Source organism: Neomonachus schauinslandi, chromosome 13 (assembly GCF_002201575.2).
Source record: "Neomonachus schauinslandi chromosome 13, ASM220157v2, whole genome shotgun sequence".
NCBI classification, from domain to species: domain Eukaryota; kingdom Metazoa; phylum Chordata; class Mammalia; order Carnivora; family Phocidae; genus Neomonachus; species Neomonachus schauinslandi.
In genome coordinates, this window is record NC_058415.1 from 14,942,660 (window position 1) to 14,959,371 (window position 16,712).

The 16,712-nt window shown below is 38.0% G+C and overlaps 1 protein-coding gene across 1 annotated transcript in view; it reads left to right on the top strand.

The window, feature by feature from the left end:
- Positions 1–16,712, top strand: part of TMC1 (transmembrane channel like 1) — a 136,645-nt gene that overhangs the window by 24,817 nt on the left and 95,116 nt on the right. Inside the window, exons 3-4 of the mRNA XM_044920750.1 lie at positions 648–819; positions 8,316–8,444. Of these exons, the coding sequence (XP_044776685.1) occupies positions 648–819; positions 8,316–8,444 (301 nt within the window). The remainder of the gene's footprint in view (positions 1–647; positions 820–8,315; positions 8,445–16,712) is intronic.

Consider the following 16,712-nt stretch of genomic DNA (forward strand, 5'->3'; position numbering starts at 1 on the left):
AAATTTATATATTATCTATTTCTATTCATAAAGATACTATGATCAAGCAAGTATTTATGTAAATAAATGTATTTAGTATCAATTTCATTTAGGAAAGGGGAAAATATTTAGGAAAAGAAGAACAATCTTGGAATCAAGAATAAAGATAATTAGAATTAGGAGAAATCTCAAGGGCTGAGTTAGTTTCTTCCAAATTATTCTAGTTTGTTGCATTTTCTTGTCCTTCCTGTCCTTTGCTCTAAGATAGAAGTAGTAGTAAACATATAGTAGCTAATCACTTAATCCTTATGTGTTAGATCAGTAACCTCTAACCTTGGTCTTAGAGGGCATGGTATGATATTAAACTCTAAGTCATCTAGCAACCCATATAAATGAAGACTGGATTTCTAAGGATTATTAAAATTTGGGGATCCACATTCACATATTTGAGTAGATGAACCACAAAAGAAATGAGATTCTAGATAAGTGTGTTTGAATGGCAGGCTATGGAATATATATATGGCATGGTGCATCTTACCATGATGTGGAGACTTGCTGGATTGTGATCTCATGTGTGACAATGGTCATTAAGACACTAAGCATACATTTGGCAGTGGGAGAGAGAACTTTCTGATATTGCTCATCGAAGCATTCACTGTTGTGTTTAGGTGAAGAGGAAGAGGAGGAGGAAGATAAACTACCTCGAAGGGAGAGCTTGAGACCAAAGAGGAAACGGACCAGAGATGTTATCAATGAGGATGACCCGGAACCTGAACCAGAGGATGAAGAAACAAGGAAGGCCAGAGAGAAGGAGAGAAGGAGGAGGCTGAAAAGAGGAGCGTAAGTGAGCTCTAATCTATAACTGAAACTGTGACTCGTTCAAAAGTGCCTAACTCTGAGAGAAGACCACTCCCTTTAGGCACTCTGTGGCCTTAAAACTGGTAATTAAAAACAACTTTTAAAAAGACGACAGGTTTAATCCAATGCTGCCATTTTATTCCACCTAGTTAAATGTATTTTAAAATTTAAATACAATTAAAAAATGAATATATGTATTAAGAATGGGCTAAGACAGATTTCCTTATGAGAGATCTAAACGGTCATAGGTTATTAATATATTAGAGTTCATTTAAATATTTTGAAGTTATTCCATTAATGATATGCATTGGAAAATTCCTAAAAAATGAGCCCAAATCACTTTACCTTATAGAGCAGGGTTTGGCAAAATATGGCTAATTCCAGCCCAAGAGCTAAGAGTCGTTCTTACAGTTTTAAAGCGTTGTTGATTCAAAAAAACAAAACAAAGCAGGGGCGCCTGGGTGGCTCAGTCGGTTGGGCATCTGCCTTCAACTCAGGTTGTGATCCCAGGGTCCTGGGATCGAGCCCCACATTGGGCTCCCTGCTCAGTGGGAGGCCTGCTTCTCCCTCTCCCACTCCCCCTGCTTGTGTTCCCTCTCTCGCTGTCTCTCTGTCAAATAAATAAATAAAATCTTAAAAAAAACCACCAACAACAAAAAACAAAAACCAACCAAACAAACAAAACCAAAGACAAATATGGGATAGAGCCATATGTGGCTCTCAAAGCCTAAAATATTAACTATCCGTTCTTTTACAGAAAAAAAAAAAGTGTGCTGGCCCATATTATGGAGTATTGGGGTTGTCATTTCCTTTTTAACACAACCCTACATCTATCATTTCCACCAGACAAACATTTCACTGAGTGCTGACTTTGTATAAAATAATATATTAAATACCCTTTAGGAAAAAATCCAAGAAAATAATTTTCGAGTCTTGGCTTTCTGGAAATTTGCAGATGGCAGGCCAGTAAGGAAAGTGTGCGTGTGACACACATCAAATAATAGAAAATCTAGACCCCTGGGAAAGGTTTTACAAGAACAGCTTCTCTGTTGTTCCCAGGTAGTAGGGCTGTGGGGAACCACCATGGGGTGAGGGAATCTCCTCCAAAACATTGCTAGGACTTTGGATAGAGAGGAACTTTCTAAGATGTCCTCCCCAAATGACACATTCTAGTGTTAACAACTAGCTTTTACTTTCCTTTTCATAAAAAATTGCAATTAAATACAATTGTATGAAAATTTTGGCAGGTAGAGAAGCTTAGCGTTGATAGATGATGGTTCCTTTTAGAATATAGGAATAAAAAAAAAAACAGGGGCGCCTGTTTCTTCCTCATATTTTTGTTGATTTCAGTTTTTAAATCTCCCTCTGTCTCTTCCTTTCTCTCCTCCTCCCCAAACTCATTTCTTCCATCTTTGAATACCAAGACACCACCTTCTTTAGATTTTGCCTCTGGTATTTTTTTTTTTTTTCCTATTTCCTTTTTATGTCTTCTTATGCTTTTTTCCTTTAAAAAATAAACAAAAAAATCATCTCACACTTTTAAGTTCTATGTCTTATTGTTATCACTATTATGATGTAGTAATATTTCCTATTAACAACGCCTGTGCTTGCTGATGGCACTGTTTCATCAATAGACGTGTGCATGATGTAGGCTGTGTTCCAGAATTTGCTTTTACTCTCCACTTGTGCCTCAGAGAGGTCCTTTTAAAAAGGTGAGTTGGATGAAAATTTCTGTGCTCTCTTGGTCTGCTTAAGGCTCTCATGTGAACTGCTCAACCCCTAGATATAGGACCGTAATAATCAACTGAATCTCGGCCCCTATCGCCTGAGGGAATGTTGTCTCAGCGCCAGAGTCTCTGTCCCTAGTGGGTACCACTCGCTTCCTCCTTCTGAGAATCCCCCAAGCACCCCTGTCACCTGTCCTCCCCACTTCTCCACACAGCCAAATTTGGCTAAAGTGAACTTTGTCTCCAAAGGTTTTTCAAGTTATATAATCACTGCCATAATTTGGACAACTAATCTAAATCGTATCATAAATTATTTGTGATGATTGATGATTCATTTTCTACTGTTCATTTTGAAGATAAGTATTTCTTTAAAGAAAACGTATCAGCAAATATATTTTGAAAAAAAAAGGTGTAGGCAAATCAGGGCACATTTATTTAGATTAACCGATTTATGGTCTTTTTAAACTTAAACGTTCAAGTGACACACCTAAGGGAATTTCCCCCGCACTGACAAAACATTTGAAGCCAACTAAAACCAAGGCTGTAATGCTAACTATCTTTGGAGACAGTTAAAAAACTCTGTCTCGTTAGAAATTTTGGAGGATTTCTAATAATATGACAGGCTTTTCCTGACCCAGTTTTAAGTGAATAAGAAATATGTTCATAGCAGTGAGTAATTCAGCACATTATGTCTTCCCCCCCCAACAACTGTTGTTTAAATAAATCAAACTTAAGATAGAAAGCCATTCTTGCACAGATTAGCCCTACATTTTCGAAGATGAAGCATATCTATGAGATATTCTTTTAACATGATTAGCACTTTCTTTGAGTGATTCCTGGAAAAGCGATTCCCTTATATGCTGGCGGAAGTAATATTTTAATTACCTGCCTATTTGAAGATAACTCAGGAAACAACTATACCTGGTAGCGCATTATCTGTCTGGAGCAATTAACAACAAAGACTTTAAAAATACACCCATCTGGGGTTATTTAGCGTAAGGATTTATTCTTATCTTTCCATACCATACTAATCTTGGAGTACGCTGTTCTATTATAGTGGACTTTGAGCCCTGGATTTATAATGATAACCCTGTCATCCAGAAAGATTCTGTACATAAACATTTATTTAGTTAATATTTATCCAGCTCCACTGCTGTGGAAGCTAATTGGCTAATTCCTTTGGAAGACATGGGTATGAATATGCAATTGACTATATTCTCTAGGAGTTCATAATAGAGTAAGGGAGAGGCCACTTAGACACAAATTATTGTGAAGTAAGACAGTATAAATGTGCCAAAGAAGAAGGACAAAGTTGTTTGGAGTCTTAGAGAAGACAAAACTATTTGTTATATGGGATGATAAATATATGGATAATCAGAAAAGGGGGTTATTGAAGAGATTTCATATGTTTTAAGGAATCATAGAATAGGTTAAACACATAAAGTACTGGATTTAAGATAGCAGGAAAGCATATAATTAGTGTTAGGAAGATCTCCATTAAATGGTTTCTAAAAATTGGCATGTGAAGAAATAAGCTGTGATTACATGGTAAATCCACATACCTAACAGATCATTTTTAAAAAATTTTTTATGACTCTGGATTAAATGAGATACTGTTATAGATATGTTTCTTAACAGGAATTCATTAATATAAAGCTTTAAGATACTTACATGTAGATACAGTTGACCTTTGAACAGCATGGTTTTGAACTGCATGGGTCCACATACACATGGACTTTTTTCCTTTTTTTAAAAATTTAATTGCAGTATAGTTAACATACAGTGTTATATTAGTTTCAGGTGTACAATATAGCAATTGACCAATTCTGTACGTTACTCAGTGCCTTCATGATGAGTGTGCTCTTAATCCCCTTCACCTATTTCCCCCATCTCCCCACCCACCTCCCCTCTGGTGACCACCAGTTTGTTCTCTATTGTTAAGGGTCTGTTTTTGGTCTCTTTTTTTCTTTTTGGTTTCATTCATTTTGTTTCTTAAATCCACACAGGAATTAAATCATATGGTATTTTTCTTTCTCTGACTGGCTTATTTTACTTAGCATTATACTCTAGGTCCATCTATGTTGTTGCAAATGGCAAGATTTCATTCTTTTTTTTCTTGTTCAGTAATATTCCAGTGTACTACATCTTCTTTATCCATTCATCTATCCACGGATACTTAGGCTGCTTCCATAATTTGGCCATTTGTAAATGATGCTACAGTAAACATGGTGGTGCATATATCTTTTCAAATTGGTATTTTCATATTCTTTGGGTAAATACCCAGTAGTGAATTACTGGATCATACAGTAGTTCTATTTTTAATTTTTTGAGGAACCTCCATACTGTTTTCCAGAGTGGCTCCACCAGCTTGCAGTCTCACCAGCAGTGCACAAGGGTTCCTTTTTCTCCATATCCTAGCCAACATTTGTTGTTTATGTTTTTGATTTTAGCCATTAAACAGGTGTGAAGTTATATCTCATCATAGTTTTGATTTGCATTTCCCTGATGATTAGTGATGTTGAGCATCTTTTCATGTCTTTGTTGGCCATCTGCATATCTTCTTTGGAGAAACGTCTCTTCATGTCTTCTGCCCATTTTTTTAAATTGGATTATTATTATTATTTTTGTGTGTGTGTTGAGTTGTATAAGTTCTTTATATATTTTGAATACTAACCCTTTATCAGATTATGTCATCTGCAAATATCTTCTCCCATTCCATAGGTTGTCTTTTAGTTTTGTTGATTGTTTCCTTTGCTGTGCAGAAGCTTTTTATTTTATTAGTCTCAATAGTTTATTTTTGCTTTTGTTTCTTTTGCCTCAGGAGACATATCTAGAAAATGTTGCTAATGTCAGGGAAATTACTGTCTGTTGCTCTCTTTTAGGATTTTTATGGTTTCAGCCCTCACATTTAGGTCCTTAATCCATTTGAGCTTATTTTTGTATATGGTACTGGAAAGTCATCCAGTTTCATTCTTTTTCATGAAGCTCTCCAGTTTTCCCAACATCATTTGTTGAAGAGACTATCTTTTTCCCATTGCAAATTCTTGCCTTACATGGATTATTTTTAATAAATATAGTACAGTACTGTAAATGTATTTTCTCTTCCTTACGATTTTCTAACATTTTCTTTTCTCTAGCTTACTTTATTGTAAGAATACAGTATGTAATACATATAACCTACAAAATATGTGTTAATTGACTCTTTATGTCGTTGGTAAGACTTCAGGTCAACAGTAGGCTATTAATAGTTAAGTTTTGGGAGAGTCTAAAGTTATTTGTGAATTTTCGACTGCCCAGTGGTCAGCATACCCAAGTGCCTTGTTATTCCAGGGTCAACTGTACTGTGAGTTTTTTTGAAAGGATGGGCAAGTTAAAGACTTAAAATATCAAGCGATTGGATTATCTTAAATCTTCTTGTTGCTCTTTTTTTCCTGATTGAATTCATTTTAGTAGTTTCTTTTTCTTTTTCTTTTTTTTTTTTAAGATTTTAACACAAGCAGGGGGAGTGGGAGAGGGAGAAGCAGGCTTCCCACAGAGCAGGGAGCCCGATGCGGGACTCGATCCCAGGACCCCGGGATCACGACCTGAGTTGAAGGCAGACGCTTAACTGACTGAGCCACCCAGGCACCCCCATTTGTAGTAGTTTCTTGACATATTTTCTTTTCCTTTTGATAGTTTCCATAACGATTTCAATGAAACAGTTAACTATATAATCTAGACTTAGTCTATGTCTACATGGACACAATTTTTTGAGTAATCTTAATAAAACAATCTTTTATTTCAACTGAAGTATAATTGACACACGATGTTTCATTAGTTTCAGGTGTACAACATAGTGATTTGACAAGCAAAACAATCATTTTTACTAAAATATATGTTTTCCTCTTATGACAGACCAACACACACATTATTATTCTGATTGGCAAATTAAGCAAACAACAACTGTGAACATAGATGTAGTAAAAATGTCCTCAAGTATTTTATGTCATAGTTGTACAGCGCTGTAAGATTTTATATACTAAACATCAAATAATTAAAAGGGAAACAACCTAATGGCAATCAGATTTGTATTTTAGAGTGTACTTCCATAGTTCCCTTACTGTGAATTGCTATTCTAAGCCAAATATCTGAATTGGTCAAAAAGCCAAACTGTCAACAGGAAGTGTTATTTTAGAAAATTAAGGTGAGTTTTTATTTCATGACATGATTAAAAACTGGGTTGGTGGGAAAGAAAGGAGGAGGCAAAGTCATTTTGTGTGGTGGGCCATAAAACTATGGCTATGTCCTCCTGTTCCTCAGCTGGAACTTTCAAAGGCAGCCATGCCATAGTCCTGCTGTGTGGAGTCAGGAGGAGTAGAGTGAGCAGCAATGTTTCTGACTAAGGCTAAGTCAGATTACAATTTGTCAGTCAGAGTTTAGTTAGGAGAAAGAAACTTCAGCACTTAATTGAACAGAAAGTATTTACTCAGAGAACTGTTGAGTAGGTATAAATAATTGTAAACTAGGTTACTGGAAAGGTGACAAGAGGTCACTTAACATATCATGGTGACAGCAAGTATGAGAAGAAGCTACCACTCCAGAGGCTGGAGGAATGGTGGAAAGGGGTTGAAATTTAAACTTAGAAGCATAGAGGAAGGATGCCAGGGGCTGAAGCCACTGAGGAGGAGGTGATGCTAAAGTGATTTGGTTTCTTTGGGGGTGGTGATGAAGCTGGTTCTGTGAGTGTTGGAAAAGTTGGCAAACTGGATTCACCTGCAGCTGTGGGAGGGCCCTTCAGTTAGTGGGGTCAAGAGGAATTACTAAGGAGGATCTGCCACCCCAGGAAGCCAAAGGAAAGCCTAAGTCCCTTCTTGGTATTTTCTGTTGGTGGCCTACCATTGAGCCGGCCAACAAAGCAGAAGGGTTCCCTATAGAGTCCCAGCTCCAGCATCACAATATTTACTATAGAAGGGTGAGTTTGAAGTTGAGTGACAATAACTTAATAAATAAAACAATCTATCACTAAAACAATTGATCATTACAGTAGGGCATTTCATTCCTCGATTTAAAATCATGTTGTTCATGTTTAGATTTTTTTGTTTTGTTAATTCTAGACTATGTAGTATTTTTGCAGTCGTAGGAATATAGAAGAGAAAAGATACATCTCATTTGCTCAGTGAGAAACTAAATTCCTTTGAAGGTCTCTTCAAAGGATTCACTTCCACCAAATATACTTCAAGTTGAATTTTATCAACTGAAGTTTTGAATTTAATTAGCAGATTAAGTTACCTTTGAGTAATAGATTTTTTATTTTCCCCTAATTCAATTTTTCTCTTTCTCTTGAGACATGGCTAACAAATTTGTAAGGGCAATTCAAAGACATCCTCACCTCTAATGTACTATCCTTATTGAAAAGTAACGTTTTTCAATGAAATGAAGAATTGGTGGGAAAGTGTACAAGGGAACAAAGAAGAGAGGAAAATATGTTGATAGATCTGGAACTAATCTTTCACAGATTTTTTTCGTCCTGAGACCTTGAGGCTGTGGACGTAAAACAGTTACAGGACTTCAGAATGTAAACACTATTGTTTAAAGTTGTAATAATTCCAGAAATCCTGTATCAGCATTCACATAGATACAAGCTCTAATGCTTATAAATCTCAGCATCCACTATATACAGCCGAGCTGATTCACATTGACCGAGTATCGGATAGCATTCTTCTTTAAGTTTGGAAATCAAGGAAACCTTAACTTTTTTTTTCCTCTTTAAAGGGAAGAAGAAGAAGAAATTAATGAAGAGGAATTGGAAAGACTGAAGGCAGAGTTAGATGAGAAAAAACAAATGATTGCTACTGTCAAATGCAAGCCTTGGAAAATGGAGAAGAAAATTGAAGTTCTCAAGTATGGTGCCACTTTTTGTAATTAGACATACTTTCCCTGATTGCTGATCTCCTAAATCCTCTGAGTATTACCTATATTTTATACATAGTGCTATCTATAGTATATCACATATATAAAATACTCATTATTATATATAATATTCATGGTCATAGACACTATACAGCATAATATATATGTTACATGTCATGTATGTGAACACATCATATGTATGTACATATATGCTTATATATTAACATCATTAGAGAGGCTGAACTAATGATTATATTTTTCAAAAAACTATGAGCAAACTCATTGTTCAGAGTCTTATAACCTCTGGTCACTTTTAGTCATTTGTTCCTTGAACTGAGACTTTCTTTAGTTGAATACATTCATTCCTATCTCTCTGTAAGAGATAATATATTTGACTTTTACACGTTTGTGTGGCTTTGCACATTCTCTGCAGGGTCCCAACCTCAAATGATATAATCAGGTGACAGCTCTCTTTAAAGCACAGGGATGATATTAAGCCAACAGAACAGTACACAGGATTCCAATTAAGGATTATGCTAATAGCTATTCCATGGTGACATGTCAGTGACCCAATTTCAGTCTTCCGTTGGGTGTTGATGAGAGTACAAACACTCTCAGAGGCGCATGGATTTGCCAACTCCCTATATGAAAAGACAAATGATTCTCTCTTTCTGAGTGATGGGAGCAGATTCACTTCTGATCACTTCTGAGGATCACACTCTATTTCCTTGCCAAGGTTGTTGGGGAGGTGAGGCATGACTACGAGGGAATGTGTCTGTGATAACAAGCATGTTTATATCTTTCAGTTGTGCTACCGATTACATTTTTCCGCAGAACCATTTTTGTAAATGGTCGTAAATTTCCAAAGCTATCTCTCCACTGGGATATTGAGTTAATAATGTTAAATATTATAGTGTAGTATCATTGTCTTTGGTGATGAAAAAAAGAACTGAAGTAGTTATGAGGATATTTCACTTCTAATCTTAGCTTTGCAAAAGAGTAGGTGTTATTTAAGGACATTGCTTAAGCTTCTGGGGCCTCAGTTACCTCATATCTAAAATAAAACAAGATATTCTAGATCTATCCTGTGAAATGGGAACCTAGCCATCATTTATAATGGCATCGTTTTGTTTTGCGGAATGAAGTTTTCCAAGTTCCAAACAATGGTCTTCCCAGCAAAGTTCTAGAACACCGCAGTTGTAGGCTGGGAACTCCATGTGCATTGGACACACCAGCCATGAATGAAGGCAAAGACAAGCAGGGTGCCTGGTTCCATGGAGCGAGTCATGTGTGTGCGTGTGCATATTACACGTGTGTGGGTGTGTTTGCATGTGTCTGTTAAAATAGTTTTCATTCAGTGAAGTGATAATGATGCCAAATTATAGGTTTAAAAATGTCCTTACTTGGCAAAATACAAGTTTGGCAACCACCTTATGTTGCTTCCGAAATATATTTTGAAAAATTACTGGCCATAAAATCCCCACAAACTGGAAAGCACAGGTAACTGTGTGTAGAACATTGTCACATTGGAAAGCAGTGATACTGTGAAATTTCAAAGCATGGTGTGAAATTGAGTAAGAATGCCAAAGAGTGGATCTTCCCTTTCTACCTGCAGAAGGCATAGAAATACCCCCCACTCTCCCTTTTCTCTGTCTCCCATGTAGGGCCGTGGAGCAGGAATGGGCTTCTGATTTCAGTTTGAATCTCAGACCTTCCACTTAATAGCTGTGCAAATTTGAATGAATTGTGTAGCTCTCTGCCATTCAGGTTCCTTATGAAATTACGCTAATTTACAGGGTTATTGGCATCATAAAGTGAGATAATTTACATAAAACACTTAGCACGGTGCCAGAACATACCACATTGCTGGGAAGCACAAATTGTAATTATTATTTCCTCTCAGGACAGAGTCAATGATGCCTGGTCCCCTGCAGTGTGACAGGAGAGATGGAGAGAGTGTGAGACAGGCAGGGCTGAGTGGAAGCAGACCTAGCCAGGGACAACCTTGGGAACCCTGGGGGATGGTGACACATTGGTAGCAGTCTAGATGGGCAACCAATTTTGACATTCCAACAAAGAACAGAGCATCTTGATAATTTGGCAGAATCTGGGGCCAAACTACTTTCAGGTCTTCCAAATGTACCCAGGGTAATCCTGTGGCAGATTCCAGACCTGGAGCCTTGAGCTGAGTCCAGGAATGAACCCATTTTTGGAAGGGGGGGAGAGAGAGAGGGATTGGGATGGCAGTAAGAGAATACCAGGCCCTATTGCTAGGGCAGAGATTGAAAATGGGGAGTCTGCAGCTCAATCCAGGTCTTAGGTCTGAATGTTAGGTTTTTAATTGGCCCACATGATTTTTGTTTCTTTTTCTTTTATTATTTTTTCATTTTTCATTCATATATATATATATAACATGAAATTTGCCATTTTAACCATTTGGGGGTATGTTTTTTTATAACATTTTTTCTTTGTTGTCAAACATTGAAAAGTAGGAGATTTCACATTAAAAAAAAAAATCCAGGGGCGTCTGGGTGGCTCAGCCGGTTAAGCGTCTGACTCTTGATCTCAGCTCAGGTCTTGATCTCAGGGTCGTGAGTTCAAGCCCCACATTGGGCTCCACGGTGGGCATGGAGCCTACATTAAAAAAAAAAATCCAGACGTCCACCTTCTGCTGGACAAATGGAGGATCTGGACCCTCATTCTTTCAGGGAAATAGCAGCTGGGACTTGGCATTCACTTTTCAGTGTGCACAGTTCTCAAGCAATCCACATCAGCTGCTCATGCTACTTGGTTAAACCTTGCATGCATTCCAGTCTGCTGCCTTCTACCCGTGCAGCAAGGGAGCAAGTTAGGCTTCTGTCTAACTTCTGTCTGTTACCAAGACAGTGATTCAGAACGTCAGCTTCAGAGCCAGCTTGCAGAATGGAAGCTCAGATGCAGGCCCAGAGAAGAAACAACTATGGCTTCTCACCTGTCAGTAATGCTCACTATCTTGTGACGATTCTCCATGGCCAGAAGTGGGTCCTGCTTTGTAGCTTTGCAATTCTCTGCACAGCTGGTGCTGGTGGTCACGGTCGGCCTGATTCCCTTGATTTCAGTCTCTGTGATGAAATTGTTGGCACTATGGTGCCCGGGCTGTCTCCCTTTATGGGTTTCTGAATGTTGTATTGAGCTTCTCCCTCATGGATTTCAATCACATTATTAGAGCAAGCAGTCAATATTTTATAGTAGAGGTAAAGGTTTCTCTGCCCCAACATGGAAGTCAGGGAGCTTTTCTCCTACCCTTTATCTCTTTCAGGGATGTCTAACTCTGAGAGAATCTTTCTGAGGATTATGTTGTTCCCAGAATTTACCTCTAGTCATCAATCTTTGCTAAGTATATGGAATCCAAGGCACTAGGCTCAATATAACTAGAGCAGATACTTTGATCATAGGTTTGGATCTGCGTCGAGGTTCCAAGGCTTTCCATCTGGCTCTGGACTCTGAAAAACTGGTGAAACTTCTAAAACAGATTTAAGAGAGGGTCAGGCTTTCAAGATGTGTTTTAGAGTAAAGCATTGGGAACAGTAGCTTATTCTGAGGATGCTGTTGGGGCCGGGGTGGGGCAGTGCTCAGGGTAGTTCCCACATTCTGAAAGAGGATCTACCACTAGCAATGTGAGCATCTTCAGAGCTGAGGGCCAAGCAACAGTTAAAATAAGCAGTTAATAATAGGCACGAAGCCCTAAAAATGGGTTGTTAATCCCGAAGGACTCTCAAATACGGCTCAGGAATTGGAGCTTGGCATTTTCAAGGCCAGCAGTATTGGCTTTTTCTGACTGAGGAGAAGCTACATCCTTTCCACTGTCGCTGTGGAACTATGTTTTTCAGTGTGTTTTCCTGTGTGTTAATGCAGTTTTGTACATTCATGTGGCCTTAAACCTGTTGAATGATAATCTCCGGGCGGGAGGGCAGATGTGTCTGTCCCAGACTACAATATGCATATTTTTGTTTTCTGCTCTGAAAGTCCTTGATATACAGTCAGGATTGAGGGCCATGTCTTTTGATTCTGAGAAGCAGAAAAACCTCAGTAAGCATAACGTCCTACTCCATAAACTGATTATCGAATGGGTGAGGATATGTTGAGGGGGTGGGACAGGGGAAGGGAAATACTGGTGTATTTTCCAACTATTTGAAAGTCAATTTCTATGTTTTATTAGTAACTAACCAAAAAAATATCCAACAGCGAGGATTTTAGGCATAATTTGTTTTTAAGTTGTTAATGGGTTTCACTCAAGTTGGTTGACCAGATAGATCATTCCTCCCTGTAATTGGTGGCTGCACTAACCTGGTAGCAACCACCACAGGTGATATAAAACACCTGGATGGAAAATAACTGGTCTACTTATTATTCATCCTCAAACCTCAAACCTGACTATGCCAGAACATTCTACGGGGTAGATTTAAAGCCTGCCTGACTACACCTGAACAAGCAACCATTTTATTTTGTTGCAGTAGGGTAGGTTGGGGATTGAAAATTAAGAGACGTGGACTCGGGGCTAAGTTCTACCTCTAACCTCACCTCTCTGAGCCTCATGGATTTATTTATACAATGAAGGGATTGGATTGTGTCTGGTGGTTTTCAGACTGCTTTCCTCAGAGTTCCAGCAGTTTGGTGAAATCCTTTCAGGGCAAGGGAGCAGAGGTTAATTAAGAGTGGTGCTCGGCTACACCACCAGCTTCGAGCAGAGACTTCACGGTTTCCTTCTTCTACACAATGTACTTGTGTATAAAGCACCTGTTTGAAGGGAAAAAAAATGCTTCTGTGCCTATTAATACAAGAAATAATTAAAACCCTCACTTAACTGATTATTTAAAGAAGCTGATTTTGGGGAGGGAGCAGTTCTCACATTTCATGAATCTACAAAGCAGGGTATGGGAATACTCCAGTATACTTTTGCATGGAAATGGCTCTTGGGTAGAAGCCCTTTTAAATTTATTTATTTTGATAACAACCATGTTTACTTAGCTATACCGACTGCTTTAATTTCTTAGCTTTGTGGTACCCTGACCCAATGTTTCTGGGAGTTGTCCATTGGCTAACTTGGCCTGGTGATTTATTAATGGAACATTCAGTAAAGCCAAGAAAGTAATTTTTAGGATTTTAATCACCTTAAACATGTGCTTTTAATGGTCAGCTAGTCATTAAGGTAATATTCTTCCTTACTCAATCTTCCTTCACCCTCCAGTATTCTTTTTGTTTGTTTTGTTTTTGATTTTGTTGTATTTTTTTTGGTCAGGGGAACAAATATATTTCTAGGACAATAAGAATAGACCGGAGTTGATTTCCTTTGCCAGAGCCATCTGGGAAAACTAGCCCCCCTGGCTCCCATCCATTCCTTTCAAGTTTCCTTGGAGCTTGAGATTTTTATAAGTAAGAATCATGATTTCTCCTTTGTTTCACAAAGGCCTTTCCTTTATGTGTCGTTATGAAGGAATGAAGACTTCCACACAAGAGGACCTTTAATCATGTGTACACACCTACTAACACACGCTTTAACCATTTGGGATTCTTTTTGTCAATAACTCAACCAAAGCAGCGGCTTTCAGTTCTTGTACTTTATAAGTACCTTATGTATATTGATTTTCTCGTCCAAAGAGTGGAGACTCTTGGAAATCAGTACATCTGAATTTTGTTGATCAAGATGTAATGTTGACATCCAATTTTTCTTTTTTAAAAATTTAATTTAATTTTTTCATTTTCATTTTCATTTTTTAGAGAGAAAGTGTGTGTGAGTGGGGGTGGGGAGGGACAGAGGGAGAGGAAGGGGAGAATCTTAAGCAGGCTGCGTGGAGCCTGATGCAAGGCTCGATCTCACGACCCTGAGATAATGACCTGATCCGAAACCAAGAGTCTGACACTTAACTGACTGAGCCACCCAGGCACCCTGACATCCAATTTTTCTATTATCTAATAAATGCCTAGTAGGTATTAAGCATTATGCTGTGACCTTGGGCAATTTTCTTAACTTCTGCAACCTTGCTTTTTCTCACTTATAAATGGGGATAAAAGTAGTACCGCTTTGTAGAATTATTGAGAGGATTAAATCAGTTAAGATCTAAAGCACCTAGAATGATGCTGGCACATAGTAATCATTCACATGTTAGCTATTATTATTTTACTATCATAGTTTCATTTATCACTCTCAACCATCCTTCAAGATAGGTATTGTTACTTTGGTTTTGCATGTAAGAAACCCAACACTCTGAGAGGATAAGTAATTGTTTATGCTCAGACACCCATTAAGTGGTAGAACCATGATTTGAACTTGTGTGGAAAATTACCTTGATGAGATGGAGATCTTTAAGTCTACTACTGGGCAAGCTCTACCAGTGGTCATGGGACTGAAGGGTTTGTAGACCAAACTAACATGCTCAAATCACATGGTCTATTAAGTTAAGTTAAAGTATAGTGACAAGTGAGAGCAAATAGATGGGATAATTAAACACGGCAGGAAGGAATGGCAATAGAGTGGCATAGTGGGCCACAGGATCACATTTCTTGAATCCTGGATTTCACAATGTTCACATGCCCTGCCTCTCTTATTCTTCTGATGGTGTGGTTCAGAGGACTGAGGTCCCGGGGCACCTGGATGGCTCAGTCAGTTAAGCGTCTAACTCTTGATTTTGGCTCAGGTCATGATCTCAGGGTTGTGAGATCTAGCCCCACATCAGGCTCTGTGCTGAGTGTGGAGTCTGCTTAAGATTCTCTCTCTCTATCTCGCCCTCTCCCTCTGCCCCCTAATTCCCACTGCCTGAGCTTGCACGTGCACTCTTTCTCTCTTAAAAAAACAAAATAAAACAAAACAAAAAACGAAACAAACAAAAAAGAGGACAGATGTCCCAAAGGATCCTATAGAATGAAGATGAGAGGCCAATGATAGGCATTTGCTCTATCAGAATGACACAGAGCAAGTACGCTTGACTATAGTAGTTCCTTGTTAATTAGCCTGTTGAAATGCTACAAGTTGTAGCCGCTTTTCTTGAGCAGAACACACATGAGGAGAACAGAAACATATTGGATGACACCAATGGGTGGTCAATTTAGTGGTGATAGATAATCAGTCTCAAAGTGACAGCATCATAAGTTGGCCTTTCCATCCACTTCTAACTATAATATTCTTATTTGTTCATCGTATTTTCCATCTATTTTCTGTCTTTCTTGGGCAGGTATTACAGGTTACTAACTTATTTACTATCTGTATTGGAACACATCTTATTAATTATGCCTATGTGTCATATGCTACAGGTTTATTTATTAGCTATACTTAGCACATCCTATGTGCTGAACCAGCTACATAATTTGCAGGATCTGGTGAAAATGAAAATGTAAGGCCCTTTGTTAAAAAAAAAAAAATTCAGAATTTCAATTATTAAGAATTTCAAGATACCAATGGCAGAGCATTAAAGTAGGCACTGGGCCCACCTGATTATGGGGTTCTGTGTGACTATATAGTCAAGACACACCAAATTTACCCTGCTATGAGTTTCACCTGAATATTATGAACCAGGAGCTTTCTTATTGTCTATGCTTAATATTTCTGATGAGTTCCATCCATTACCATAACATAATGGAATGGTCTCAAATAATTCAGCAAACTCACTAACCAGAACTCAAGTCTATATTACTCCAAAGACAGTGTTTACACCCTATAGCCGTATATAGGTGTTCTTTTTAAATACCACTTTGAACATGTCATCCCTATGTTCAAGGCCTTCAGTATCTCCCCAGTAATTAACAAAGTTTACAAGCTTAACAAATCAGTGAGCTCTACAATCTGGATTCACACTCTGAAGTCCAGCTTCTTTTCCAAATCATGAGTTACTAATGATGATGACCATGAGGTTTGGAGATGGATGGTACCATCTTCAATTTTTTTTTTTTTTTGTCTACTATGTATCAGATCTTGTGCTAGGAGATGCTTCACACATTAACTTTTTTAATCCTCGTAAGCACCTTGAAAACAGAAAGTTATCCCCATTTTACAGATGAGAAGGCTGAGATTGACAGAGGTAAAGTAGTCTCACACAGCTAGTAACCATCAAGGTAAAGATCAAATCCAGATTTCTCCATCCCCAGAACCTCATTTTTTCTCTATTGTACCACTCACCACTTCTCATTTGAGTCATGTTTTCCAGGGAAATGAGGTATTATTCTGCTAATTCAGGATTCCTCTTATTCTAGTGTTTATTTTAACACCCTGCTAAATGTCTTTCATTT